We start from the raw sequence: 25168 nt of genomic DNA, 5'->3' as shown, positions 1-25168 counted from the left end.
AATTATTTTTATTTTTTTGTTCAAGCTCGTCGAGATCTGCGAGTATAAGTAGTTTCGCGGACATCCGGCGTCTAATTGTTCTGCCTTCTGCGTCCATGTTCCGAGTCTGATCCAGCTCCCTGCATTCAGCTCGGCGATCTTAACGACATACGAACGCACATCGGTGTGCAGCATACACGGGTATGTCTTTCCAGCTCAAGGTTTATGCGGTAATATTGCGTAGATTGTCTGATGGGACCATCTATAGTCTGCGCGTTCACTTCGTTGTACTCACAGATCGCGACAGCAGATGGGGGTGACGGGCTATTTGAGGGAATTCAAGTGCTGGAGGAGTACTTAAGGATGGTCCCCTCATAGCTGACGCTGTAGTAGCTGCAAGATTCTCCGGAGTCAGTCACTCGGCATGCGGAGGCTGATATGCCAAGAGCTTATGATCATTTTTGGGTGCTCAAGCGGACGGGGGGCATAGATGGTACGTTCTTTTACATAGCACTGTTCGCATCCCAAAACAAATTGGAATGCATACACTTAACGGAAAGACATATACAGGAGAAAGAGACAAGGTCTAGATATCTACCATGAGGATCAAGTCACACACTCACATACTTACCAATGCGCAGGGGCGAGATTTCTTGAATCCCCGGCCCTCATGCCCTCTAATTCAAAACCACAGCACCACAAGAGCGATTGGGACCTTGTCATATCCCGACTCCGTCGTCGCGACACTCGACACAGACTGTCTGTCCATCTCTATCGAGAACACTGTCAGAGTCGTTTCCCGCATGTACTCGTCATCATGGTCGACGACCCCGGTGAGCACACCGTAGATCTTGAGGGGGAAGTTGGAGCCGACGTACATACGCCTAGCCGTGGGTGTAGGCGTGGCCGAGATCGCGTATGGCGACGTCGAGTGAGCCGCTGGCTACTGTATAATTTTCGATGGACTTGGTGGTCCGACGAAGTTGTTCAGTTGCTTGCAGCGCTGGCGGCAGACGGCCGACATAAGCCCTTCCAGGCGGTGGTCTGTAAAGCTCCTCACCGTCCTCTGCATCGTGTGGCCCGCCGTACACCGTGACCTCATCCGGCAACGTCTCCCTCCCCTTCCCCTTCCCCTTCCCTCTCACGGTGCTCTCCGAACAGATCGATATGTCTGACACCACCGATCCTCCGTTCTCGCCATCCTGTCTCACCGTCGACCCCTCCGACATCACCTGCGTCCTGTGCCAGAACACCTCTTCATCCCTGGTATGGCGGCCAGCGTGGGTTCAGATCCGGATTCCGACCTGCGTCGTTTGCGGCTTCGGGTCATGGGGTGCCCTCATCCGGTTGCGGGATCTCTGGCGGCTGTGCACGCGGATTGGGCACCGGCTTGCTCTTGCCTAAGTTGGCGACTCTCGTGGGCCGACGGGGGGTGAGTTCTATACCGTTGATGCGGGCCACGATACGACGTGCTTTTGACGGTGACAAGACGTAGGGCCCGGGTGTGGGCGGATCTTCTGGTGGAGGGTTGAGTAAGTTGAGCATGTTGAGTGTCTTGCGGAGGTTGCGGTTCATCTGAGAAATGCGTGAGTGTTTGGCACATTGCGTTGACAGTATCGCAAATACTAACCTTCAGAAGTGCAGTGCTGCTAGTATGAAGTTCGCGGGTAGCTGGGGTTGGTGAGGAGTGACGCGTCACGATTGAACCCTCGCATCGTGGCCTATATATCAACATTTTTTTCCCTTTTTCCCTTTCCTGGCATTCGATGTTGAACCCCCAAACGTTCCATTGTTCTCTCAAAGCGTGGAAAGAGAGACACATCGGCCCCGTGCCTGACGACGCTATTTTGGCCGGCTACACCGAAAATAGACGTGCAATTGCGATGTACCTCCTCTGCTTCCATGCAGATATCTTCCCTGCGTACCCCAGAACGTGCTTTGTGCAACCCTAAATACTGGACAATGATGGAACGGCCGCGCTTTTATGCATACTGCTGGCTTTATCAACGGCGACCGCGTCTTATCTTACAATGGGCCTCGTGACTGTGGCCTCGTCCAGTTTGAATATTGAAACACGACGTCGATGGTAGCCGCAATTTCATTTCGGAAATAGCTATCACTGCACGCAATAATGGGCGATAATGCATAATTCAGATCAGCTCCTCCCAGAAAACCTCACATTTTCCGCGCGGGAAGGACGACCGCCCAGAACGTCGATGACTTCAGGCTGTTCTCTCTTTGCGCTATGCTATAGTTAGACCTGTAAATAAAGCAGAACCTGTCTGAGCTAGGTCATTCGTCTGCTCGTGTAAGGCGCATGTCAACGTTGCGGTAGCGGGGCCGGTGGTCCAATCGGAAGGATCGATCCAGTCGACTTGCTGAATACAGGCCAACTCACCCGACGGCTTTGTGGCGTTCGGCTGCATCCCTGAGAGGCAACTTCGAGAAGCAGAACACTACGTTCTGACGGGTTTAGACACCCACGGGACCTGACTTGCGACAGATTAGCTCAGAAGATCCGAGACTAATCATATGGACAGGCCTCAGAACAACGACTTCTTCTCCTGCCTATAGCTTTGACTTGCACAGGCGGCGTGGAGAGTCCCTTGATTTTAATGAACCGAGAATGATCATTGAGCACGACTCGATATCGACGTCCGCAAGAGATAACGGAGCAAGTGTGCTTACTCAGGCAAGGCTTCGTCTGGGTCGAACAAAGGGTTTCTTTAGTATGCTTGATGTGGCGTAGTATACCCTCATCTTTACGCGTGTCCACATGAGGCAGGGACACGAAGCAGCGGCTAGGATGAATATTCCGCAGATAAGGGGATGGTGGAACAGACACGCCGACTAATGGACCTTAGCCAGTTTCATATCAGTCCTCTTGAGAAGATTATTGCTTCGTATACCCCAATACCGATACACTTACAGACTTCCACAGCCTGCGCGAGGTGTCCTAGATGTTTGGCCCGATGCTATTTGAAGAGGACGCAGAGGCGATTGGATGGCGCGACCCTGGGCTGCGGCTCACACTTCCACTCGCACACCCGTCGGCGATGCCTCTTTTCAAGCATGCTTTTGGAAAAATCGATATTGAGAGCGACGAGCGGTGTACCATGGCACGTACACTGAAACTGACGATGGGCCGCCATTCCGATACCTGCAGGCTATACCTAAAGACAAGTGCGAGCTCTCCCATAGGCTCCTCGAAGAGACGGACGAGCCACAGGCCCAGGCTTCGCAAATATGTCGTGCCGAACGGCACGACATCACTTGCAAGACGATGAGCGGCAACCTAATACCCAGCGATGACTCCTCTTCGTCCTCTGCCCCTGGTGGAGCCCATGGCGTACACAGCGGCATCCCTCGTGGAGGTCGGCAACCCTATGGAGGTTGGCCACGTCCTCAGGTGCGATGTGCCAACCGGCCGTCGGGTCGGGTTCCGTCAGGTTATGACATCCAGGGACCAATTTATGCAGGCAGCGACCATATGATATCGATGTATCGGACCACAGCGTGATCAGAGATAATGCGATGAGCGTCACTGACAGCGTCACGATGATATAGAGTCAGCCGTTCTATTATCCCTTCGAAGCTGACGAGGGCTCGGACGTCTCTGGTCATACCGTCTTCTCTGAGTATGTAGTACGGCTACACCGCCGCTCCCTCAGGCCGAGGTGAGCGGTGCGCCACTGAGTATTTGCTTGAGAGCTGTTTCTGGTACCTGCCTGGTTGATCCGGCCGGTGAGCGGAATTGGCGATTCCGGCCAAGTCGCCAATCTCTTCGAGCACATCGTGTGCAATGTTATGAAACACTTATCCCTCCATGTACTTGGACACCTGGTGCAATACATGCTCTATGTTGTTACACTCGGGAGGAGACCATATCGCCATCACCTGCATCAAGTTCAATGAGAGCTACCCGACGTCAATCGTGGGTATGTTACTGTTCAGCGCAGTCGACCATCGACGTCGGCATCTGTTTGAGCAGTCCTCGCCTGATGCGAACCAGCGAACCATCAGCAATGAGATTCTGGTCGTGTTCACCACTGACCCTAAGCAAGTGAAGAGATCTCTGCCAGGCATGTCCACGCACTCGATACTTGTAGTAGGTCTTTCTCCCCTACCACTTGTTCAACCCTGCCAGCACCATACCACCGACATCGTATATCAATGCCATGTCCGCAGCGTTGAGCGCAGTGAATTTCACCTGCTATCAGGGGCTGACAGATGTCAAGAGCTCATTGGTGTGGACGGGAGTCTGCCGGCTATCGCAATGCATGGCCATCAGCCGGTATGTTTGATCTTGGCAGCTTCCTCCGCGCTACGACTCGGCCAGCAACGCGCGGCAAGTGCGCTGTATATTGAGCGTCGTCCAAGCAACGGAGCAGAGAGCCGTTATTCTATACAATATAGTATGAGGGAGGATGAGCTGGATATCGCTTTGTTTTCCGTGACAGCCCGAGGCCAACCTGAAGCCGGAAACAATGATGCACTGATGCGCCATCACAGCAAATCATATACAGTGCGTCTGTACCGAGGCCGCTCGGAGTCGTCACTGCCGCGCAGCGCGGCGCTTCGATGAGATTACTCAGGAGTCCTGCTCTCGTCCTCAAACTGAGTTGTATCACCCCCAGCACACTAAACCCAGATACACCTTAGAAAATGCCCCAGGCGACCCCAGATGTCTTGGACCTCTTCAGGAAGCCTGTCCCCAGCAGCGCACTGAAGCGTAACACCGTATGTGTCAGCGTCATAAGCATGTTTGGTCAACCCCCTTACCACACCCTCCCGGCCCACCCGTAGGCCTGCCACCAATGCCGAAAGCGCAAGCTGGTGAGTGATCTATCCCGAGGTTCGGGCATCTCAGCACTGCTTGATTCCCGAATGGCCTGCAGAAATGGTTGGTAACGCATCTTGAGCAATGTCCTCGGGTCTGACGTTGCGTCTTTGACAGCGATGCGAAGCGTCCTTGCGCCACCTGTCTGCGGTCCCATGCCTATGCTGTGGCGCACGCATCTAAAGATAAGCCCGCACCACCATACCCAGACTGTTCTTACGAGGAAGGTGAGGCCTCATTCCCGCCCGTGCAACTATTGGGCGGCAACTGACGAGTCATCGGGCTCAGGCGCAGAGGAGCCCGACGACCCCCCCGCAAAGACTAAGCATGAGAGACTCGAGACAAGGATTGGTGCGTGCGAGTTTCGCAACAAGTGCAACTCCGCGTCTGACCTCTGATGCTTCCACAGGCGAGCTCGAGGGTCTTCTCCGGGAGATGACCATAGCGCTCCAAGAGGCTCGCGCTGAGAATACGAGGAAAAGCTCTTCCCCTAGCACTCACCGTTCGAGCAGTCCAGACAGTATGGCTGTATCCTCGAACGACTCGAGCGGGCCCGTGCGGTCGCCTTTGCCCGAGGCGATCTTCTCTCCCGGAGTTGTTGGAGAGGAATCCATGGTATGTCTTACATCTACTTGGCGTGCTCCGGTGGACCAATAGCCACGGTTTCCTAGTTCTCTTCAGCGCTGTTGCAGAATTCCGGTGCTGATATGCTCATTGACTCGTCGACCACATCCATGAGCGGACCCAAGTCCTGGGATGTGCTCGAAAGCTTCTCGAATAACGTATACTCGTCGGCAACAGAGGCCGATTTTGGTATTCTCCCAGACATGGACGCATCGATCTCGTTTACGTCGGATACCACCATCGCTTTGACGACCTATGGATCTCAAGCCGGACAGCTTGTGCCAAGCGGTTGGCCGCCAAACCTGCCCACCCCTGAAGTAACCCGTCATCTGTAAGACATTCAGTTCTGCCGATGCCGCACTGCATTGACAAGGTTCCAGAATACATGCTTTCTTTGCGTTCTGGATACACGCTGGCAGACTGTTCCACGGGCCTACGTTCCTCTCTTCGCTTGACTTTCCGCCCTCGGACCCACGGTTTCCTTCGCCAGTTGTTCTGCACGCTATATGTGCTGTAGGCAGCATGTATACGGCTGATATCGCGCCGACGCCGATACACACAAGCCGGTATTTCCCTTGTAAGTGCAACGTCGGTGCACGAGCTGCGCCTATGATACATACTGATGCGCTGCACAGACGAGGCATTCGATGGTCGCTGGCGCAAACTTGCTGCTCGCCCGGACTCGTTCGCCGAGCAGCACATCAAGTACGCAAATATAGAAAAGGAATGCAATGTCGATGTTGGAGAGTACCTTGTGGAGAGCTTGCAAGGTGTGGCTTGGTCATTATGATCGGCGTGATGCATCTCTTTCTGACCCACCGCTTCCAGCCCAGGTTCTCATTACCTGGTGGTACCTGAACCAGGGAAGGTGGTCGGATGTGAGTTGGTTCCATCGGTGCATATAATGTCGTGCTCAACGTATTTCCAGGCGTGCTTGGCTTCGGGACAAAATTTGCGTTACTGCAACGCTACAGGCCTGATTAAGGCTGGAGCGTTTAAGTCGCGAATGCCAAGGAAGCTTACTAATGAAAAGAAAGAGGACGTCTTACCCCCGCCGCTCTCTGCGATAGACGAGGAGACTCGAAGGAATACATTCTGGATAGGTATGCGAGCACACTCGTGACAGGTTTTCTGTACGAATCGCTGAAGGCGAGCACCAGCGTATGCCCTCGAGCGAGAGCAGTCTTGCGGCAATGGCTTTGCATTGGAACTCGACGATGCGGACATTGATCAAGTGCTGCCTTTGCGGAGTGACCAATTCGAGCTCGGCGTAAGCTTCCGCTATCCTTCACTCAGCCATCGTACGCTTACGCCTACTTAGATCCGCGTCGCACTAGAAGACCGACAGTGGTCGCACGATCGCGACCTGCTGCTTACGCACCCACTCGAGCGCACAGACAGCTTCGTGCTCTGGCTCAAGGCCACGATGCTACTCTCGCGTGTGAAGAGCTTCAAAGTGCGCTTCAAGGGGCGATACCAGGCAGGCGACTCTGCTTACTACTCGCCGACGAGCAGCCCCGCGAGCGGTGAAGCCGAGTACGACCCGCGCGACGCGCCTGTGTTCCAAGACCTGAACCACGCTGTGCTCTCCTTCCGCCAGTCGTTCCCGTCGCACCTCCGGGACCCGATCCAGGATGGGACGGTCGACCCGCACCTGTACAGCGCATGCGTCGGGGCGCATCTGTGAGTCCGCCTTCGCTCTGAGGTGCCAGTGGCTACGCTAAACCATGAGTGTAGGGCACAGATTCTGCTGCACGAGCCGCACATGAATGTCAAGGACCCGACGTGCCAGTCGCTGAACCAGGTCTCGAAGGGGGCGCGGGCGATCCTGGATCTCATGTACAGTCTGTCGGCGACGAGCTATGACATTTCGCTCCTCGGTCAGCTGGCCTTCGTACGTCTGCTCCCCTTCGAGAACGCACTTTCCGAAACTAACTCTATCTGTCTTCTTCTGGCGTAGAACGCATGGAACTGTGCCGGGCGCGCCCTGGTCGAGTTCCTCAAGATTGCTATCGACACTAATAACCTCGACCAGGTGTTCGTGCTCCACTCGGAGATCTACTTCGTCCAGTACGTTCTCTTCCCCTCCCTCGCGTCCATTTCCTTACCGCCCGCTGCAGCTCGATGTTAGCGAAAGCCGGTGAGCGCATGCCCATCGCCTGTACGTCTTCCCCTCTCTCTCTATCGTGAATCGGCGACTGAAACTAACGCACCGTGCAGATCGCTACAAGAAGACGGTCTATGACTCGCTCGCATTCATCTGCGGCGAGCAGTTCGTCGAGCCGCTCGCCGAGACGTCGTACCACCGTCCGCAGTACATGAGCCCGCTCAACTCGGCGCTCGTCGACCCCGTGCCGAGCATCGTACCGCTCTTCAGCGCGGTCGGGATCACGTATCCCATAGAGTCGCCGCTGCGGATTTGCTGCTAATCGTTTCTCCTCTCTTGTGTTTCTGGGCGGTAACAGGGTCTAGGTGTCAGGGCTTTCTGAGAGCAGAACCGTGGTGTAATTTTTTGCGGATTGCTTAGTTTAGAGGGAGTAAGTTATTGAAGACCGTCGCTGTTGTGCTGTACTACGTCTGTTGTATAATCTTGCTCTGTTCCTATGTACCGAACCTCCTCTCAGTCTAGTACTAGTTTTGCAAACGCTTCAAAATTTTGGCTAACCGGCGCCTGATCTGGATTCTGGCAGCTGGTGTTCGCTTTCGAGTCATGTCTTCTGCGCTCATGTTCCGGGTCTGGTCCAGCCCTCTGCAATCAGCTTCAGCGATAAATGGGGACATGTGGTGCATATAAATGCGTCCCGTCTTGTTGCGTTCCGTTTTATGGGTGCATCGGCGTATGCGGCACTGCGTAGGTCACCTCAAACGCACGAAAGAACGGCCCAAGGTATCCCTGTTCTCATCCCTTGCTCTCGCAGACCGCGGAAAAGGGCTGGGATGTCCTGGTGCGTGATGTGCTCATTGAATGTAGGAAAGGCAACTCTGGGTGCGTTCTCGCAGCTAAAACTCATGTTATCACCAGGCTCAGGATTTGTCGCCTGCGCCGGAGTACCGGCCTCTTCGTCATCGGGGACTGGTGTAGCAAGGGCTCGCGGTCATCTTGCAATGTTCACATAGGTTTTTTATATTCGTGGTACGTCTCATACATCATGTTGATTATAATCTCAAGACATTTAGTGCATATACTCAACGGAAAGAAACAAGAGAAAGGAAGAGGCGAAACTTAGATGCTCAACACGGAGACCAGGCCCATACTTACCAATGCACAGGGGCAAGATTCCTTGAGTTCCCGGCGCTCGTGCCCGCTACTTCAGAAACCACGGCATGTGCTTCTCCACAAGAGCGATTGGGACCTTGACATATCCCGACTCCGTCGTCGCGACACTCGACATAGACTGTCCGTCCATCTCTATCGAGAACACTGTCGGAGTCGTTTCCCGCATGTGCTCGTCGCCATCGTGGTCGACGGCCCCGGTGAGCACGTCATGGATCTTAAGGGGGACGTTGGAGCCGACGTACATACGCCTAGCTGTGGGCGTGGGTGTGATCGAGCGATCGCACATGGCAACGTCGCGCGAGCTGCTGGCTACTGAATAATCTTTGGTAGGCTTAGCGGCCTGACGAGGTTGTTCAGTTGCTTGCAATGCTGGTGGCGGCCTGCCAACATAGGCCCTTCCAGGCGGTGGCCTGTAGAGCTCCTCACCGCCCTCTGCGTCGTGTGGCCCGCCGCGTACCGTGACCTCATCCGGCGACACCGCCCTCCCCTTCCCCTTCCCCTTCCCCTTCACGGTGCTCTCCGAGCAGATCGACATCTCTGACACCACCGATCCTCCATCCTCGCCATCCTGTCTCACCGTCGACCCCTCCGACATTGCCGGCGTCTCCTGCCAGAACGCCTCTTCATCCTTCGGCGTGTCGGTCAGCGTGGGTTCAGATTCGGATTCCGACCTGCGTCGTTTACGGCTTCGAGTCATCGGGGTGCCTTCCTCCGGTTGCAGGACCTCCGGCGGCTGCACACGCGGACTAGGCACCAGCTTGCTCTTGCCCAAATTAGCGCCTTTTGTGGGCCGACGGGGGGTGAGTTCTATACCGTTGATGCGGGCCACGATACGACGCGCCTTCGACGGCGACAAGACGTAGGGCCCGGGTGTGGATGGATCTTCTGGTGGAGGGTTGAGTAAGTTGAGCATGTTGAGTGTCTTGCGGAGACTGCGGTTCATCTGGGAAATGCGTGAGTGTTTCGCACTCGACAATGACAATATCGCGAATACTAACGTTGAGAAGTGCGGCGTTGGTAGTGTGAAGTTCGCGGGTAGCTGGGGTTGGTGGGGAGTAACGCGTCACGATTGAACTCTCACACCGTGGCCTATATATCAACATTTTTTTTCCGTTCAGGGAGTCCTTTCCTTTCTTGGCATTCGATGTTGAACCCTTAAACGTTCCATTGTTCTCTTAAAGCGTGGAAAGAGAGACACATTAGCTCCGTGCCTGAAGGTGCCACTCATTCTGGCCGGCTGCATGGGGAATAGGCTTGCGGTTGCATTGTCCTCCCCTCAACACGACATGGCTTCCTTGCAAATCTCTCCCCCGCGTACCCCGGAACGTGCCTTGTGCAGCTCCAGACCCTTAGTATGGACGGGAAGATCGTGTTCTAGTGCATTTGGCTGACATTATCGACCGTGATCGTGTTTCATGTTCGATATGTGTCTGTGGCCTCGCCTAGCTGGGGCTTTGGAATGTCATGCCGACGCTGGCCGCATGGTTATTTTTGAGGTAGCCTGCAACGCACACAATGGAGCGTATTATTGGCCCTGCCCACACAGGCTCTTCGAGTGTGAGGGCCTCAAGCAGCTCTCTCGTTGGGCCATCGTCGTTCGACCTGAAACTGAAGCCGGATCCGCCTGCGCCAAGTCATTCGTCCGTTCAGCTTTCGAGTGTTCATCTAGATGCATGTTGAGAGGTGAAGTTGTTCCAGTCCACCTGCCAAATGCAGACTACACACCCGACGGCTTTGTGGCGTCCGGCCGCACTGGGTGAGAGAAAAACACAGAATCGCTGAAGGCGCAGCTTTCTTGCTTGACAAGATGCCCAATATCACATTTCTCTTTCTTGGAACAGTATATGAACGATAGAGAATACGGCGCCATATCAGCGAAGACTCCAGAGAGACAGCTTCGAGCAGTGGAATACTACGCTCTAGCGGGTTTGGATGCCTACGAGATTGACTCGCGACGTTACAGCTCAGAACTAGATCATATGGGCAAATCTCAGAACAACTCTTCCTCCTCCGGCTTCCAGTTCTTCGCCTGGTCCCAGTAGCCAGCAAGCTTCTGCCCGAGCACTTCCTTCGCGGCAGTGTCGGTGGGACAGCTCTTCGGTTTGAAGTTGCTGAAGGACCGGTCGCGGAGCTGGCCTTCCCAGATAAGCCAGCATTTGTTGTCCTCAAGAGACACGGCCTCTCCTTCGGCAGGGGTAACTGCGCGCGCCTTGCCTTTGTCGGCCGCGCTGCCGTCCTCGCCCTCATCACCTTCGTCGAGCTCGACTTCCTCGTTGCCGCGCTCGCGCGCAGGCTCTGTCCACGCAATACGGTGCAGCATAAGCCGCTTGTACTGCCGGATGAACTTGTGTGCGCCTTCGATGTAGACCATCGAGAACTGCGGGTGGAAGATGCACGCTCCTGTGAGGTTCATCTGCTCGGCGTTCTTCCTGACCTTGAAGCGGTGCGCGGGGTCGGAGAGTGCCTTCACCCTGAAGGATGGCTATCAGCATGTATATATTGCAAAGATCGTGCGGATACGCACTTAAAGACGGCTCCAAAGAGGCCCCTCTTCTCTTCCTCGATCTTCTTCGTCTCGATCTTCTCCCGTCTTTGTTCGTCGGTTAGCTTGCGCTCAGTGTTCATTTTCTCGTGCTGATGCTTGCGCATCGCGACCTCACGTCTCACTCGAGCTTCAACGCGAGTAGGGTCTTGCACAGCATCCGATGTCAAGACTTTCATGAGATTTGCCAAGCGGACTACGTAGCATTCTCGTTAGTTGCATGTTCATATAGCAAGATTGTTAGTGTACTTACCCTTCGGCGGATCGGGGGGAATGAGGCCCATACGTATTCGGTCTCGCTTGTCTTGCAACTCAGCTTGACGGCGCTGCTTCCGCAGCTTTTTCTGCTCCTTCTTGGTGAGCTTCATTGGCTTGAGGGCAACCTTGTTCTTATCACCAGGTGCAGGGATAGGAATTGGGTGCTGGATGTAGATCGTGATAGGCGACCCTTGATTGCGGATGTTCATGCCCCTCGTACCAAGAGCCAAGTCGTCGTACGTCTTATTCAGAAGCAGCGCGGCATCCCACCATTCCGCGTCTGGAGGCGGTTCTCGCTATTGGACATTGTCAGGCATCACCTACTTTGTACTGTGACTGAGACGTACGCGGATGTTCTTCTCAAGTGTTTCAAACTCTGTGTCCAATCCGGCCTTCTTCGCGCTCTCCGCAATCCTCTGCTTGAGTTGTTCCAGCTGTGCCTCTTGCCGGACCTGATTACCGATCTGCACATACTTGCCCTTGGGGTTGAAGCGGAACTGGCGGCCAGAACGCTCCTTTGGCGCGCCCTCAAAGCCGCTGTCAGGTGTCGCCGCGCCGGACGCGTAAGGATTCGACGCAGTCTCAATGGGCACAGTAGGTGTAGGAGCAGGAGGGGGTGTCGGCGCATTCCTAGCGTTAGCCTTGATAGACGCGAACTTCGGCTGCATAGGCTTATAGCGATCCTTCTTTGACTGCGGGGCGGTAGGCGTGTTGTCCAGTAGCAGAGGGTGAGCTGCCATTTTCAAACCAGCACCCTGCTGGGTAGACTCCGCAGATGGCTGCTTCTTGTTCTTGCTGGCTTGCGGTAGGCTCTGAATAGTAGTTCATAAGTCTACAGATCAGCTAACAACATATCGTCACACACCATGTAAGGATTGTCTTTCACCGCAAGCTTGTTCTGCGCGTCTGCAACACGCCTCTTCGCTTCCGCAACACGTCGCGCCAAGTCATCAGTAGGTGTACCTGCAGGTGCAGGAGATGCCGAATGTGGAGTAGCGGGGACAGGTGGTGTTGACACGGGGCTCGGGGTTGCGACTGCGGACGTTGAAGCTGATGTCGATGGCGCGCCTTTCTTCATTGCTGCTATCTTTGCAGTAATCTCAGCCCTCTTCTGGGCAATGAGGTCCGCTGTGGCCTGTGAGGAGTCACATTAGCGAAAGGCGTGGGTGTGCAGCGCGATACTTACTGAAGGGGCTGGGGACCGAGCATGAGATGCGTTCTGAAGGGCATAAGCAGGTTATAGAACATGTAACAAGCATTGTAAGAGGCGAATTCACCTTACGGAAGAGAGAGAATAGCACTTACAGCATCGCTGTTGAGACAAGCACCATTAGCTACTAACTGCACTCAGCAATGTAATACGGACCTTCTAGCCTTCTTGGCGACCCCCGAGTCGCCATTCCCCTCAAACGCCCGCTTTCTGTCACTCATGATAACCAAAGTTGAACACACTGAGCGAAGCTATGAGAGTGGTCGTGGTGGTCTCGGACAAGCAGCTTGCAATGCCGCCCTAGTAAGGTTTGAACTAAGAGAAGTAACAAATGTCCCTTATACCGTCTCTGGGAGTTTGAAACAAGGTAAGCCAGTACACTTATCGAGATAACTCTTGCTTCTTGGTCCTCGGCGTATTGCACTCCTTCCGTTCCGACTTCGCTCTCGGACAGCCATGAATTTCCTGTCCTCCTCGCGGTCGCTGTTCTCAGCATGCAGACCATCGACATCACTCCTCAGCCTCAATAGCCCGCACCTTGGCCTCAACTTTGCACGGTTTCGATCACAACTCATGCCGCGGAAGGTGGACTGGCTGAAGCGTCATAAGGGCGTGATCCCAGTGCCCATCGGCGGGTCCATGAAGGGCACCACTCTTGCGTTCGGGCAGTGGGGTATTAGGATAAAAGGGAACGGCGCTCGTATCACGCAAAAGCAGTTACTGGCGGCCGAGGACGCCATTAGGAAGAAGATCAAGCCCATTAAGGGTGCAAAGGTGTTTATGAGGGTGTTCCCGGATATCCCAGTCTGCATAAAGGCCCGTACCGCCTTCTCATGTCTTTAAGCGTCTTTCTTCGTGTGTTAACATGTCATTTCTAGGGTAATGAGACCCGTATGGGTAAGGGTAAGGGATCGTTCGAATTTTGGGCAACTCGGTGTGTGGCTCGTACTATGTGCTTTGACGGGCATTGACCCTTGCTCGAATCGCGTAGTGTCGCGCCAGGACGTGTTCTGTTCGAGATTGGCGGTACTCCTGTCCGTGAGGAACTGGCTCGCGAAGGTACGCCTCACCAATGTCTCTGCCGAACGTGTCGTTCAACATCGAGCGCAGCCATGCGCCGCGCGAGCGACAAGCTGCCGACTAGCATGGAGTTCATTGACCGCAGAGCACCACCACGTCTCGGCAATCTCGTGTTACAGCCTGAAGCGTCTCCACCGCTTGAGGCTGTTATATCTGCTTAGACTATACTCTGCTGGAGCGTAACATAGTACAGCGAGCAGCTACACGCTCAGTCCGAAGGTTATCTGCAAATGTTACGATCCGCCGAAGACGTGCATGTATAGTGAACTTGGACACCTGGAGACGGCCGACACTCTAGGTCTATACGGGTAATATAGGATAGTATTTACACGTAGAGCGATGGATGCCTACTCCCTTCCGGCACGCAGTCCTCTTCTCACTTCGAGGGAGCTTTGACTTACTTCGGTGACATGCGTAGTCGCGTCCAAGATGTCACACCGGTGTGCAATAGTCGAAGAGAGTCGAGTGTATCAACCTCAGAAAAGTCGCACAAGATCATGAAGCCTCTGCAAGAGGCTCCTGCTTGACCTTCTCGAGCTCCCGAAGCCATCGCACATCCCTGGCCACGCTTTCCTCCCTCGCTCTCCTCCTGCGCCTGTTCAGATGGCCCCAGTCTTCGCCCACGCCGACCTCCTTCCCGAAGACTTCTACAGCAGCTTTGGGTTTTGGTATAGGCTGTGGTGTCTTCGAACGCCATACCCATATGTCCTTCGAGGTGTGGAGATTTGCGGTCCTCCGCTGTGCCTTGGACATGTGTTTGAGACGCTCCTCAATCTCTTCTTGTGTGAGAGTCGAGACGGCATGAACCTTTTCAATCTCCTTTTTGGTGGCAAGTGCTGGAAGGATGGATTTCTTTAGGTAGCTGTACGCGCTTTAATGCAAACACTGCAAGGAGGCACGGGAGAGTGCACACCTCATAGACCGGACGGGGTGTTCGACGTGTGGCGGAAGAGGACCGTTGTGCTCTATGTGCTCTCCGGTATAGCGTTCATATCTGACCGGGTTCTTGCCAGCGACCTTCGAGGGTTCTTGCAACGCGAGCTTGTAGACCTCATGGGCCGTGAGCGGCTTCGGGTTCGAGTAGATGACGTTCCGGACGATGCGGAGAGCCTCTGCAGTCGCACTGTTGCTCCATATGTGCCGATGCAGGTACATGGTTTGGCCTGACTCGCCTCTGTGCGCGAATGCAGGCGATGTCGAGGAGGTTGAGAGAAAGGAGGAAGCGCCGTGTGCACGTGCCGTGTAACAGACTCGGCGTTGACGGCAGACGCTCTCGTGGGTTGACCTGCTTTCGTTCTCTCCGCCCTCGGTTTCTGTGCATGCTCTCTGTGTATATATAATGGCTCCTAGACGACCTCGCTCAACATCAAATGTATCTGCTAGCAACATTATTGCAAGAGCACCCACCGCCTCCCCACAGCTCAAGAAACAATTTGCGCTCGCATTCGACTCCATCTATCAGAACAACCTCAGGACTATCAAACGCCGCGACCCAACGATAGTCTCTATCCTCGACCAGTTCAGCCATGTATGTTTGTACAAGTTTAACGGCATGACCATGAAATGGGAGCGAGAAGGATACGAGGGCAGCATTTTCATCGTCGAACAGTATGTTCCATGCCCGCGAGCTTGCAGCGCCAGCTGTTAACGCTTGTACCCCAGCTCGGATACACCAGTCCACGGTTTCTACATTTTGAACCGCCTGGGTACCGGCGACTACAGCAGACGAATCTACCCTGAGGATGACATTGAGATCCTAGGCAACTACCTCATGTATCGATACTACTCCGATTTTACCAAGAAGCGGATTGCCATGGACCTTCCCTTCCCTTTGCCCCTGCAGTTCCGTCCCATGTTTGACCAGGAGTTTGCCAAAGACCAATCACTGCCAGACGAGCCGGAGCAAGCCCTCCAGCCAGGCCAGTCCGAGAAGTGTAGGAAAGGGACTTCCGTCACACTAGGCATCTGGCAGTTCCCTCAGGACGGCCGAATTGAATCGCTCAAGGACGTCATGACACGGTAGATCAGCCCGATTTCTGGAGTTGGAGTCCATTTCTTATACTCCCGCACAGACTGCATTCCTACGTGAAGCAAGGTCTTCCCTATCCTGAACAATTCCGATATGGCCCAGGGCGTCCGCCCCCTCCCCCTCCTAATGGCCTGACAGAGACTCTTCACAAGAATGGCCATAGTCTGGGTAGGTCATCGACATCTTTTAGTTAGACTGTGAAGCTGATCTTCAGCGTAGACCTCCCTCGCGCACCAACTGTTGGAAATGGCCCGGCCAGCGGTCCATCGGAGGTTGACATGCTGTTCGCCAAGTTACAACCCTCACCGACGGCTGCAGCTGCTCTAACCTCTTCGACGACCTCTAACATGTCAGTGCAAAGCCTTTTTGCGGCTTTGCAAGGACATGGTACCAATTATCCAGCTACAGGCGAAAGCCCCGCAATTACCCCCTCACCTACTGCGGCCACTGTCTCACAGACCACTTCGACCCGCGGGCTGGCCCTCCTTGACTCAATCTTCGCGTCTGTCTCTCAGCCAACTAATGGACCACCCGCTCCTCACATTCAAAGTCAGGCACCTCAGCCAGCTCGGCTTCCGTCCCAGCCGGAAGATATTCAAATCGTCTCGCCGAAGCCTCAGTCGTCTGCTCTTCCCCAGATCCTTACGCAGAATGTCATCTCTTCTCTGTTAGGTCTTGGACATAACTTGGCCGGCTCCCGCGCGTCTTCCACTGCCCTTAGTTCAGGCAGCTCGCACCGATCGACAAACATTCGGTACGATGGCGATAACGAGTCAAGCGAGAATTCCGAGGGCGACCTTTCAGTACCGAACACCGCCCTGGAGGCCCCGCAGGATCCTGCTATCCTTACGAGAGGCACATCGCACCTCGTTGTACCCCAGAACGGCATGACGTCAGGAAGTCAAGGTGATGTTACCCCTCGCGCTCCTGCAAGAGGCATTGGTTCAACGTCCCCGACGCCGAGCACACAACTCTCCCTGTCCTCCTTACTCACCGCAGCCGGAGCTGGCTCTGCTACTCCTATTAAGCCCGTCGATGCTCCCGCGACGAATCCTCATCCCACTGCTACGGACCCGGCCCAACGCGCTCGTTCGCTCGTCCCCTTCTCCGCAGATTCTGAGCTCTGGCCATATCCTCGTGCCCCCCTGAATGACAACGAAGTGTCCGATGTTGACGTCGTCGAGCTCGACTTCTCGGACACTCGCGCACTGAGCGACCCGTCGCTCTTCAAAGAGAAGCAAAAGCAAGCTAAGAATGGCGAAAAGAAGAAGAAGAGTCGCAAAGAGCGTGTGGCAGACAGGCAGAAGGAGCGTGAAGCGATCGAGAACGGGTGGGATGACCCGACGAAGGGGCAGGTCACTGTTGACGGTGTTACCTCTATGAACGGGGCGTCGCTGTCCGTAACTGCGCTGTTGCAGTCTGCTGCGGGCCAGTCGACTCCACAGCTCAATGAGAACGGGGCGCATCTTGCCTATGATGGCTCCACTCTTAACGGAAATGGCGAGAAGAGTACTGCAGATACCACTCGCGAGGCCATTCTTAATACTTTGGCAACCCATCCAAGGGCCCCGGCGCGGAATTTGTCACGCAAGGCGTTCATGCAGGAACTCATGTCCCTGATCTATGTAAGCGGTAGTCTTTCTTCGGCTCTACTCCGACGTACTGACCGTGTTTTTCCCAGGCGGACCAGGGTTTTGTGGACAAACTTTATCAGGAGTATACTGGTTCAGCAACGTAGCTTTACACTACTCTTGTATGTGCATTCTCTCCGCAGCTCCCGTCTCCGTCCGCACTCACCCATCGGACAGACTAACATATCTCGTCCTATATATTTCGTCCATACTTGCAACACTAGTTTTGTGTCACGTTGTCGCCCTTGTTATCGTTGCATCTCGCACTTTCTCTGCTGCAATTGGATCACCGCTCAGTCGTACCTCGAGTACTGCCCTTACACAGACCAATCCCTCTAAGTATGAGCCACCCTGCGCTTCTCTTTCGGCCCGCGTCGCATAAGCAAGTGTTCGTACGCCAAGCTGGCTGGACCCCAAGTGCCGATCGCCTGTGTCTCTCACAAAGGCCAACAGAAGTTTTAGCTCAACAAGCGATAATCGATAATCACAGGTAGTGATAGGTCCCACGTATTGGTTTCACAAGGAACCACATGTACCTGCATCTCCGTCGGATGAGTTCGTCCACGTCTGCGGGCTTCACAGGTGCTAAATTAGCTGGGTTTGACATGAGGTGATTGCCGTCGCAGCGAAGCAGCTCTGTCTGGGCGGGGGAAGTCTGAGACGGACACTTGAAAATCAGCCACTTGAGAATCGGCCACGAATACGCGGCCAACCTCGACCGTGCCCCCTCTATCGTTCGGCTGATTTCCTGTGTAGCATAGCATTCCGGATACCTATGTTTTCCGAACTGCCACCTCGTGAACAGTCGGATGGCAACGGCCAGAACAGTAGGTTCGTTATCAACATATCGGTCTCATGATCAACCCTTCATCGTCGGGTCATTATGTCTGAGGCAGTACGATGGTCCATGTGCTCCGTTTTTCGCTCTACAAAGAAGATTGTGCATTTCCAATTTCATGACAATGCTTCGCGACAGAGGGTCTGACCGGGACCGGCTAGTTGCAGTATATATGACTTGAGGTGTAGACGTGCAATGCAGCCCCAGCAACCACAACCACACTCATCTTTCTCTTCTTGCACATCGCTCTCATCATGTCTTGGTTCTCTGAGGATTCTGAGCAGGCCGTCTCCTACCAGACTGTGAGTGCGCTGCCCGTCCACGCGTCGTCAACGGTGTGCTGACGATCTGTCCCGACGAGCAGGTCACTGAGAAGCCCCACGAGGCTTCTTGGAGCCACGAGCTCATCGCCGGCGCCGCCGCCTTCGAGGTGAGCCGTCCCGTTCATGGCCCAGCTCTCTGTTTACGCGATTGCTGATCCGTCATGTCGCGTCGTCTCCAGGCTGCCAAGGCCTACGAGAACCACTGCGCTGAGAACGGCCGCCCCGACGACCACTCCACTGCTAAGGAGCTCCTGTTCGTCTCATGGACTCTAGTATTGCGCGTCTGAGTTGTTGACATGATATTGTAGGGCCGGCTTCGCTGGTGCTTTCGTCGATCGCGAGGTCGAGACCAGAGGCCTCGACTACATTGACAAGCAGAGGGCCAAGGACCAGGGTGCGTTCTCTCTTTACCCGTTATACGCAACACCCGCCGACGGCGTATCTTTGTTACAGCTCAAGAACAAGTCGAGACCGTGTACAATGAGCAATTCGTTAGCAACTACTAGAGTAACGCAACTTCTTCTCCCTCGGTCTGGACCCTGATCGTCATCATATATCGGGCACACTTTTGTCGCAGACACAAACAGAATACGAAAGGAATGTACATCTGTAAGCGCGAGTTACTTTGCATTGGTAAACAAGGTTGTGTGTGTGGGCGACTGTTTGAGCACTGCGTCGTGGGGCATCCTAAGGCCCTCCGCTACGGCGATCAAGATGCACTGCCATAGCGTCCTGTGTTCTGGTGGGCCGGTAAGTTGTGTGTGGTAGTGTATTCATCCTGTTTATTGAACAGGCGTGCTCGAAGCTACCATCGCGATGGGCTGCGGCCTCGTGGCGCGCCACAAGCGAGTTTCCTGCGAAGGGTGTGGCGCTTTACGAGACTTCTAGTACGCGCAAACAGCCTTGAATATTCAGAAGAATGCGTCAAATAAGTCTGATAGAACCTCATTGATCTCGCCATCTTGCGGCATTGCGCGTGGGCAACTCGACATTGATATCGCGGCTGCGGGCCTGACGTCACGTAATATCTCTCAAATGGGGCGCAATATTGATAGGAACAACGAAGTCTGCGCGGTACAAATTCGTGCGAGCTTCTTTGGAGATGCATTGATTACGGTCGACTGCGGCAGTTGTTGCCATGCAAACCCTCCAAACTGCGGTCCACGGCACCTGGGAAGCCCGTGCTGGATGCAAAGCACAGATCGGTACTCTTCAGCTCATCGATCTTCCCAGATGAGCCTTGCGGCCGTGCGGGACCAATGGAGCTGCGCACACGGATGATGCCTTTCCACTGTTCTTCAGATTCCAGACTATGGTGCGAGTGTAGATTGCAAACCGGCATTGATTGGAGAATTTCTCCTTCAAGATTTCATGTCTGCGAAGAACACAACGGAAAGAGCGATAAGCAAGACATCCCGCTAGCCTCCTTCGGTCTCCTCGCTCGAGCCTACTGGCCGGAACAATTACGGTGGATCATTGGAGCCAAGAATAGATTAAGCAGACCAGCACCATCTGGATAACGAGGGCCAATTTGCATATTGTGCCTTGAGACCAACCATTTGCAGACGCCAGGTGATGTCGTCAGCGCTGCGTCAGGTTATAAAAGCCTGCTGCTGGATCATCGGCCTCCCGTTCTGCACTTTCTTCTCTCTCAGGACAACCAAGCACCCGCCCCGTTTACACTCACTACTGCTCGTTCAACATGGGTTGGTTCAGCAGCGACTCTGACCAGGGCCAGGCCTACACCGACTACAACAACGTGCGTCGTCGATGTCGCTTGCATGTCCGACGCGTCGCGATCGCTGATACCGATGTTGCCAGGCCCCCCACAAATCCTCGATCACGCACGAGCTGATCGCTGCCGCCGCTTCGTACGAGGTCAGCCCCAGCTCACCCCCATCCCCTGCTAGAGAGTACTTACTTGGTTACCTCCAGGCTGCCAGGGCTTACGAGAACCACGTCGCGCAGAACGGCGCACCCGATAGCCACGCTGAAACGAAGGAGCTTCTTGCCGCGTTTGCGGGTGGCTTCGTCGACAAGGAGGTAGAGTCCAAAGGCCTTGACTTCATCGACAGGGAGAAGGCCAAGCGTGAAGGTTAGTTCACGCAGTTTTCTGGGTGTTCGCCAAATGAATATTGACGGTGCTCCCCATGACAGCCACCCGGCAGGCTGAGCAGGCCTATGACGACCAAGGCAATAACTTCTAAACATCTTCGAACGGGATAATGTAACATCACCTGTACATCATAGGGCGTAAGACAACCTGAAATGCACGCTGTGATCGATCTTTCCGCCAGGGTGTGATAGTCGCGCTTAATACTGTTTGTTGGGCCTTCGCGGTCAGCATCATGAGTAACGACAGTGAAGATGGGGACATTGGGCTATGTTACAAACGACGTTCGAGCAGGCAAATTTTACGGTTATGAAGTCCGTGACCAGCACGTCGGCGTGTCCGGAGAGCAGCATCCAGTACTGCACAATGGGCTGTGGTCAGACTCCTGCGTACGCTGGAGGAGGCTCCTGTCCCGGCTCTCCTGCGTCGGAAGACTCGATAGTCCTGCTATGGGCGCCTTTAGGTACGTGACCTGTCGTATGAGCTTTAGCAGGAACCTGCGGAGGCGGCGCCTCGTCGCTCAGGGCATGCGTATGTCCAGCCCCCGCAGGCGACGAATCAGCTGAGATGTATGGGCTAATGATATGGGCTTCCGGAGGACCTGGACGTTTGGGAATCAGCGGGAGGCAGGCGGAGGACATCTAAGGGCGACACACCGCCGACCGTTGGCTCGTCAAATAGACCAGCCTCCTTGTCATACGTGCTCTGCGCAAACCTCAAGCGCGCAAAGCGGCGGCGCCAGAACAGGAACAGGCCGGCGAGCGCCAGGATGAGGAGGAGGATTATCGGGACGAGCACCGCGGCGACGATGGTGGTGGAGTGCTGGCTGCTGTGGTGCTGATGGCCCCCGGAGCTCATATCAAGGTCATCGCTAGGCAACGCAGTGGACGCCGACCCTGCCAGGGTCGAGGTTGACGTCGGTGAGCTCGAAAGCGGCGGTGGAGGGGCGCTGCTAGAGCTCGTGTTCGAGCTGGGCGTGTACTCCAGATAGTCAATCCAGAAGGTGTTGTCGGACACGACGTCAGTTGCGGTGACGGTCAGCGTGTGCTGCTCATCCGCCAGCTGCGGCGAGAGAAAGAACGCGTAGCCGTATTGGGTTGTCAGCGACTTTGGCGCAGTCACCGTGACGGCGCTCGCTTCGTCCAGGACGTACATCGACGTTGTCGTCTGGTTGTCTGAGTCCGAGTTAATTGGGCCGATGGTGCCATAGAGAGCGACAGCGGTTCCTGATATCGAGTTGTACAGCGAAGGTTAGCACTATGTGGGATGTACAAGCTAGGAGAGCGGAATGCTTGCCGTTGAATGTAAATGACATTGTAGAACCGTTAGTTATGGCGCCATGAGTTGTACTGTGTATGACGCAAACTGTTCAGCCTAACGTAAGTATTAATACGCTTCCACGCACCCCATGTACTCCTCGGGAGGATTTCCTCCCTTGAACCACGACCCAGTGTAGTTGACACTAGGGTCAGAGTCATCAATCCGGATGGGCATAGCCATGTTGTCAGTGTGATCACAAACACGAAAGAACAGAAAGCAAAATGAAAGAATGCTGCTCTCAGAGCAGGAGAAGGGTGAACAAGCGGAATACGCGGGGCATGAGAGACGTACGCGTGGGCGTCGCGAACGGCCACTTCTCGTGTATATAACCTGTCATGACGCACGCGATGGACTGTGTGCAGCATATCTGCGCTCTGAAGCGGCACTAACGGTTGCACCTCGCAACACATGAAATCACTGTGAACGGACGAGAGTATCTCGACAAGTGGACAAGACGTAAACATTCACACCATGTCCATAGCGACGGGAGCTCCGCGCTAGCTCGAGGCGAGGGAGTCCTAGTAGTATAAGTGACAGATGGTTGTCGTCGGGGTATAGGCGGTCGGCATTCCTAGGACCCGTGCTAGTGAGATTAGCGTTCATGCCGGTCCTTGCGAGGCCTAGAGTTCACAATGTTCAGAAGGGTTCTCGGGCGAGGACTTGCCGCCGGCAACGCGAAGCGGTGCTAAGGCGGATCAAAGAGTACAGTTATACATACGAGAAGCAACATGGTTCGCAGGTGAGCCGGGCAAGACGGAGTGAGAACTATTGAGGCGAGGCCAGAGACCCGGTGTTGCCAGATGTACATTGAAGTCAAGGCGAAACCGGAGGCTCGCAAGAGAGGCTTTCACTGCGAGACTAGAAGGCCGTTGATGATCTGAGTGATAAGCTTCGCGGCAGCCGCGCATTTATCCCTGCCCTCGGGCAAAACATTGCACAACACAGTAGCGAACTTGTCGGGATGAAACCGGAGGAGCTCGGCCCTGAGTCTGTCCCTGCAGTTCTTCTGGGCGACGGGGCCGAGGCGGTGCTCATGGGAGATGAAAGCTCTGATGGCGTCGGGGGTCTTTTTTTTTTTTTTTTTCCGCTTGTTTATAAAGGCCCGTAGAACTACTGCTACATGAGGGCCTGTGCTACAGCCACAACAGGGTCCGTGCCGGTTCACCTGGTTGACCTAAGGTCTGGGGGCGCAGAGGAATTCGCAGGACCGCGCCAGACGGCCCTGGCCTCGCACGAGCACCGAGCCGGTCGATGGACTCTACCTCACCAAACGTTAGACCTACCTCTAATGGTTCCCCTCACCCACGCCCTACATAACCGAAACACAAATTATCATCATGGTGACCCCCATTAAGTATGGTCACCGGTTGTCGGACGGTTATGCTCCAGCCGCCCTGTGACGATTTGCCCAACTTATCTGTGCTCTTTGTCAACCTGATTGCCCCATTCATCCTCGTCTGCGGGCGGATCTTCAGCGTCGGAGAACGCTTCGAAAGCTTGTCCTACAGGTTTATACTTGCCCCTGTATCCAAACTCTCGCGCCAATGCCTCTTCCTCAACCACTGGGAGGCTCTCATTGTGGTTGAAAAGTATTCGGTATTGAGATACCGCGTACTTTGCATACCACTGTGTGAATTTACGTTCGGCTTGGTCTGGGTTGGGGTACGATTGTTGCCACTTTCCCGGATCCATTGGTATGTCCCCTGGTTTAAGGAGACGGTTGTGATGTCGAACCGCGCTGGAGTATGTGGCTCTACAGCGCTGTTCCAAATCTTTAGTGTAATCATTTCTTTTCTCCTTGCGTCTCTTCGAGTGCATGAGAGCTTTCCATATGTGGACCGAAGTGGTATAGTCACGGCCCTTGTTGGCATCATCAAATGCTTTATCAATGAGGTCAGACCATTCAAAGGTACCCGCCATGGGGTTAGCTCGCACAAAGTGGTAGATATCTTCCCACTTGGTGCCTAGTATTTTCTTTCTGTAGTTAAGATCTTGGCTGTATTCAGTCAATTCGTCGACTTTGGTCAAGTCATTTTGCATCTCCCAGTACGCGCGATGCATTTCGCGTACTTCGGTATCAGTTTTAAGACGATGTCCTATCTTAGTCTTGTCATACAACGGGTGACCCGCTATGTGCATTGTTTTAAAGTCGTATAGACGACTCCATCCCGGGCACATGTATATCATGTGGTCCCTTGTTTCTGTCATTGTTTGACCCAGTTCATGGTGGCAATACCAGCATGTGGTGGGTCCTTCTAGGTTAAATTGTTGTCGGAACGCTCCAATCGGTGCGTGTCCAGACATTAACCTTGTGAGTCTGCCCATCTCTCGGTTCTTTCCCCCACTGTGGGCTATGAACCAGTTCGAGGACGTGTGTTTAATTTGTCGTAGATGATCGTGATGATCTCCAGCTATCAATTGATGTCCTCTATATTTAGGGGACTCTTTGATTTTCTGCCGCCATACGCGAACTTCATTCTCAGTAATCTTTTGCTTGATGTAGGCATAAGATTTAATCGCGGGTTGCGTGAGTTCAGTCCCCTCTTTAGCTAGGGTATCAACTCGTTCGTTCAAGGGCACATTAACATGGCTTGGGCACCATGACATGTGTATGGTTCGTTCCGGGTCTGCTTCCAACCAGCGTCGTATGCGTTCGCTAGCTAGCAAGGAGCATTTTTGTGAGGGGCCAATCCGCGGGTTAAAGATGCGCTGCAGCGCTCCTTTATTGTCCGCAAATAGGTATAACAATTTGTGTTTTCCCGGCGCATTGCACGCTGTGTTAATGCCCATCCACAGGGCCTGCATTTCTGCATCGAATGGTGTGACTTGGCCACACCCTACTTTCTTTTCTATGGTTTTTCGTTCGCCCCTTTCTAGGGTGTACGTGACTGAGCATGCAGCACCAGTAATGACCTTTTCAGGTTCATTTTCCTCGTGTGTTTTACGTCGTGAGCCGTCAGTGAACACTGCCCGGCTTCCGTAATCGGAAGAGGCTAATTTTATGATTGGATTAAGGAACGTCCTTATCCAGTCATGGAGTTCTTCCTTCTGGGCCTTCGGTGGGCCCTCAAGGCTCATGGTGATGCGGTCTGCATATAAGTCTA

General features: G+C 54.2%; 11 protein-coding genes across 11 annotated transcripts; 6 read left to right on the top strand and 5 right to left on the bottom strand.

Moving 5' to 3' along the window:
* Positions 1 to 556: 556 nt before the first annotated feature.
* PHACADRAFT_254266 (uncharacterized protein) lies at positions 557 to 927 on the bottom strand. The gene has a single exon (XM_007394663.1). The coding sequence runs from the start codon at positions 857 to 859 to the stop codon at positions 662 to 664; it is 198 nt and encodes a 65-aa protein (XP_007394725.1). The 5' UTR covers positions 860 to 927; the 3' UTR covers positions 557 to 661.
* Positions 928 to 1043: 116 nt separating this feature from the next.
* Positions 1044 to 1574, bottom strand: PHACADRAFT_254265 (uncharacterized protein). Its single transcript, XM_007394662.1, has one exon. It carries the CDS (start codon positions 1552 to 1554, stop codon positions 1306 to 1308), a length of 249 nt encoding a protein of 82 aa, XP_007394724.1. The 5' UTR covers positions 1555 to 1574; the 3' UTR covers positions 1044 to 1305.
* A 3654-nt stretch (positions 1575 to 5228) lies between these two features.
* Positions 5229 to 8054, top strand: PHACADRAFT_254261 (uncharacterized protein). The gene is made up of 12 exons (XM_007394661.1): positions 5229 to 5434; positions 5491 to 5774; positions 5824 to 6020; positions 6079 to 6213; positions 6272 to 6321; positions 6372 to 6546; positions 6604 to 6713; positions 6765 to 7126; positions 7181 to 7337; positions 7404 to 7513; positions 7564 to 7604; positions 7664 to 8054. Exons 1-12 carry the CDS (start codon positions 5342 to 5344, stop codon positions 7870 to 7872), a joined length of 1923 nt encoding a protein of 640 aa, XP_007394723.1. The 5' UTR covers positions 5229 to 5341; the 3' UTR covers positions 7873 to 8054.
* Positions 8055 to 8572: 518 nt separating this feature from the next.
* Positions 8573 to 9667, bottom strand: PHACADRAFT_183465 (uncharacterized protein). Its single transcript, XM_007394660.1, has one exon. It carries the CDS (start codon positions 9661 to 9663, stop codon positions 8749 to 8751), a length of 915 nt encoding a protein of 304 aa, XP_007394722.1. The 5' UTR covers positions 9664 to 9667; the 3' UTR covers positions 8573 to 8748.
* Positions 9668 to 10554: 887 nt separating this feature from the next.
* PHACADRAFT_254258 (uncharacterized protein) lies at positions 10555 to 12998 on the bottom strand. The gene is made up of 8 exons (XM_007394659.1): positions 12887 to 12998; positions 12826 to 12832; positions 12707 to 12739; positions 12386 to 12655; positions 11868 to 12332; positions 11516 to 11816; positions 11245 to 11458; positions 10555 to 11191 (listed from the first exon to the last, which is right to left on the bottom strand). Exons 1-8 carry the CDS (start codon positions 12949 to 12951, stop codon positions 10711 to 10713), a joined length of 1836 nt encoding a protein of 611 aa, XP_007394721.1. The 5' UTR covers positions 12952 to 12998; the 3' UTR covers positions 10555 to 10710.
* A 143-nt stretch (positions 12999 to 13141) lies between these two features.
* On the top strand, positions 13142 to 15026 carry PHACADRAFT_172578 (uncharacterized protein). The gene is made up of 5 exons (XM_007394658.1): positions 13142 to 13546; positions 13609 to 13664; positions 13722 to 13789; positions 13841 to 14674; positions 14726 to 15026. Exons 1-4 carry the CDS (start codon positions 13187 to 13189, stop codon positions 13969 to 13971), a joined length of 615 nt encoding a protein of 204 aa, XP_007394720.1. The 5' UTR covers positions 13142 to 13186; the 3' UTR covers positions 13972 to 14674; positions 14726 to 15026.
* Positions 15027 to 15149: 123 nt separating this feature from the next.
* PHACADRAFT_160427 (uncharacterized protein) lies at positions 15150 to 17577 on the top strand (the record flags this gene model as incomplete). The annotated part of the gene is made up of 5 exons (XM_007394657.1): positions 15150 to 15418; positions 15473 to 15829; positions 15883 to 16007; positions 16059 to 17464; positions 17521 to 17577. 5 exons carry the CDS (start codon positions 15150 to 15152, stop codon positions 17575 to 17577), a joined length of 2214 nt encoding a protein of 737 aa, XP_007394719.1.
* Positions 17578 to 17594: 17 nt separating this feature from the next.
* PHACADRAFT_160426 (uncharacterized protein) lies at positions 17595 to 17852 on the top strand (the record flags this gene model as incomplete). The annotated part of the gene is made up of 1 exon (XM_007394656.1): positions 17595 to 17852. One exon carries the CDS (start codon positions 17595 to 17597, stop codon positions 17850 to 17852), a length of 258 nt encoding a protein of 85 aa, XP_007394718.1.
* A 669-nt stretch (positions 17853 to 18521) lies between these two features.
* On the top strand, positions 18522 to 19266 carry PHACADRAFT_254254 (uncharacterized protein). Its single transcript, XM_007394655.1, has 5 exons — positions 18522 to 18610; positions 18673 to 18738; positions 18811 to 18884; positions 18940 to 19025; positions 19085 to 19266. The coding sequence occupies exons 1-5, from the start codon at positions 18563 to 18565 to the stop codon at positions 19135 to 19137; spliced, it is 327 nt and encodes a 108-aa protein (XP_007394717.1). The 5' UTR covers positions 18522 to 18562; the 3' UTR covers positions 19138 to 19266.
* A 1008-nt stretch (positions 19267 to 20274) lies between these two features.
* On the top strand, positions 20275 to 20916 carry PHACADRAFT_254253 (uncharacterized protein). Its single transcript, XM_007394654.1, has 4 exons — positions 20275 to 20390; positions 20453 to 20509; positions 20567 to 20726; positions 20789 to 20916. The coding sequence occupies exons 1-4, from the start codon at positions 20334 to 20336 to the stop codon at positions 20836 to 20838; spliced, it is 324 nt and encodes a 107-aa protein (XP_007394716.1). The 5' UTR covers positions 20275 to 20333; the 3' UTR covers positions 20839 to 20916.
* Positions 20917 to 20992: 76 nt separating this feature from the next.
* Positions 20993 to 22404, bottom strand: PHACADRAFT_254252 (uncharacterized protein). The gene is made up of 5 exons (XM_007394653.1): positions 22356 to 22404; positions 22150 to 22296; positions 22041 to 22093; positions 21401 to 21970; positions 20993 to 21345 (listed from the first exon to the last, which is right to left on the bottom strand). Exons 2-5 carry the CDS (start codon positions 22242 to 22244, stop codon positions 21122 to 21124), a joined length of 942 nt encoding a protein of 313 aa, XP_007394715.1. The 5' UTR covers positions 22245 to 22296; positions 22356 to 22404; the 3' UTR covers positions 20993 to 21121.
* Positions 22405 to 25168: the final 2764 nt, after the last annotated feature.

Source organism: Phanerochaete carnosa (assembly GCF_000300595.1).
Source record: "Phanerochaete carnosa HHB-10118-sp unplaced genomic scaffold PHACAscaffold_4, whole genome shotgun sequence".
Classification (NCBI taxonomy): Eukaryota; Fungi; Basidiomycota; class Agaricomycetes; order Polyporales; family Phanerochaetaceae; genus Phanerochaete; species Phanerochaete carnosa.
Note: the sequence above shows the minus strand (reverse complement) of the source record. Positions and strands in the feature narration are given on the sequence as shown.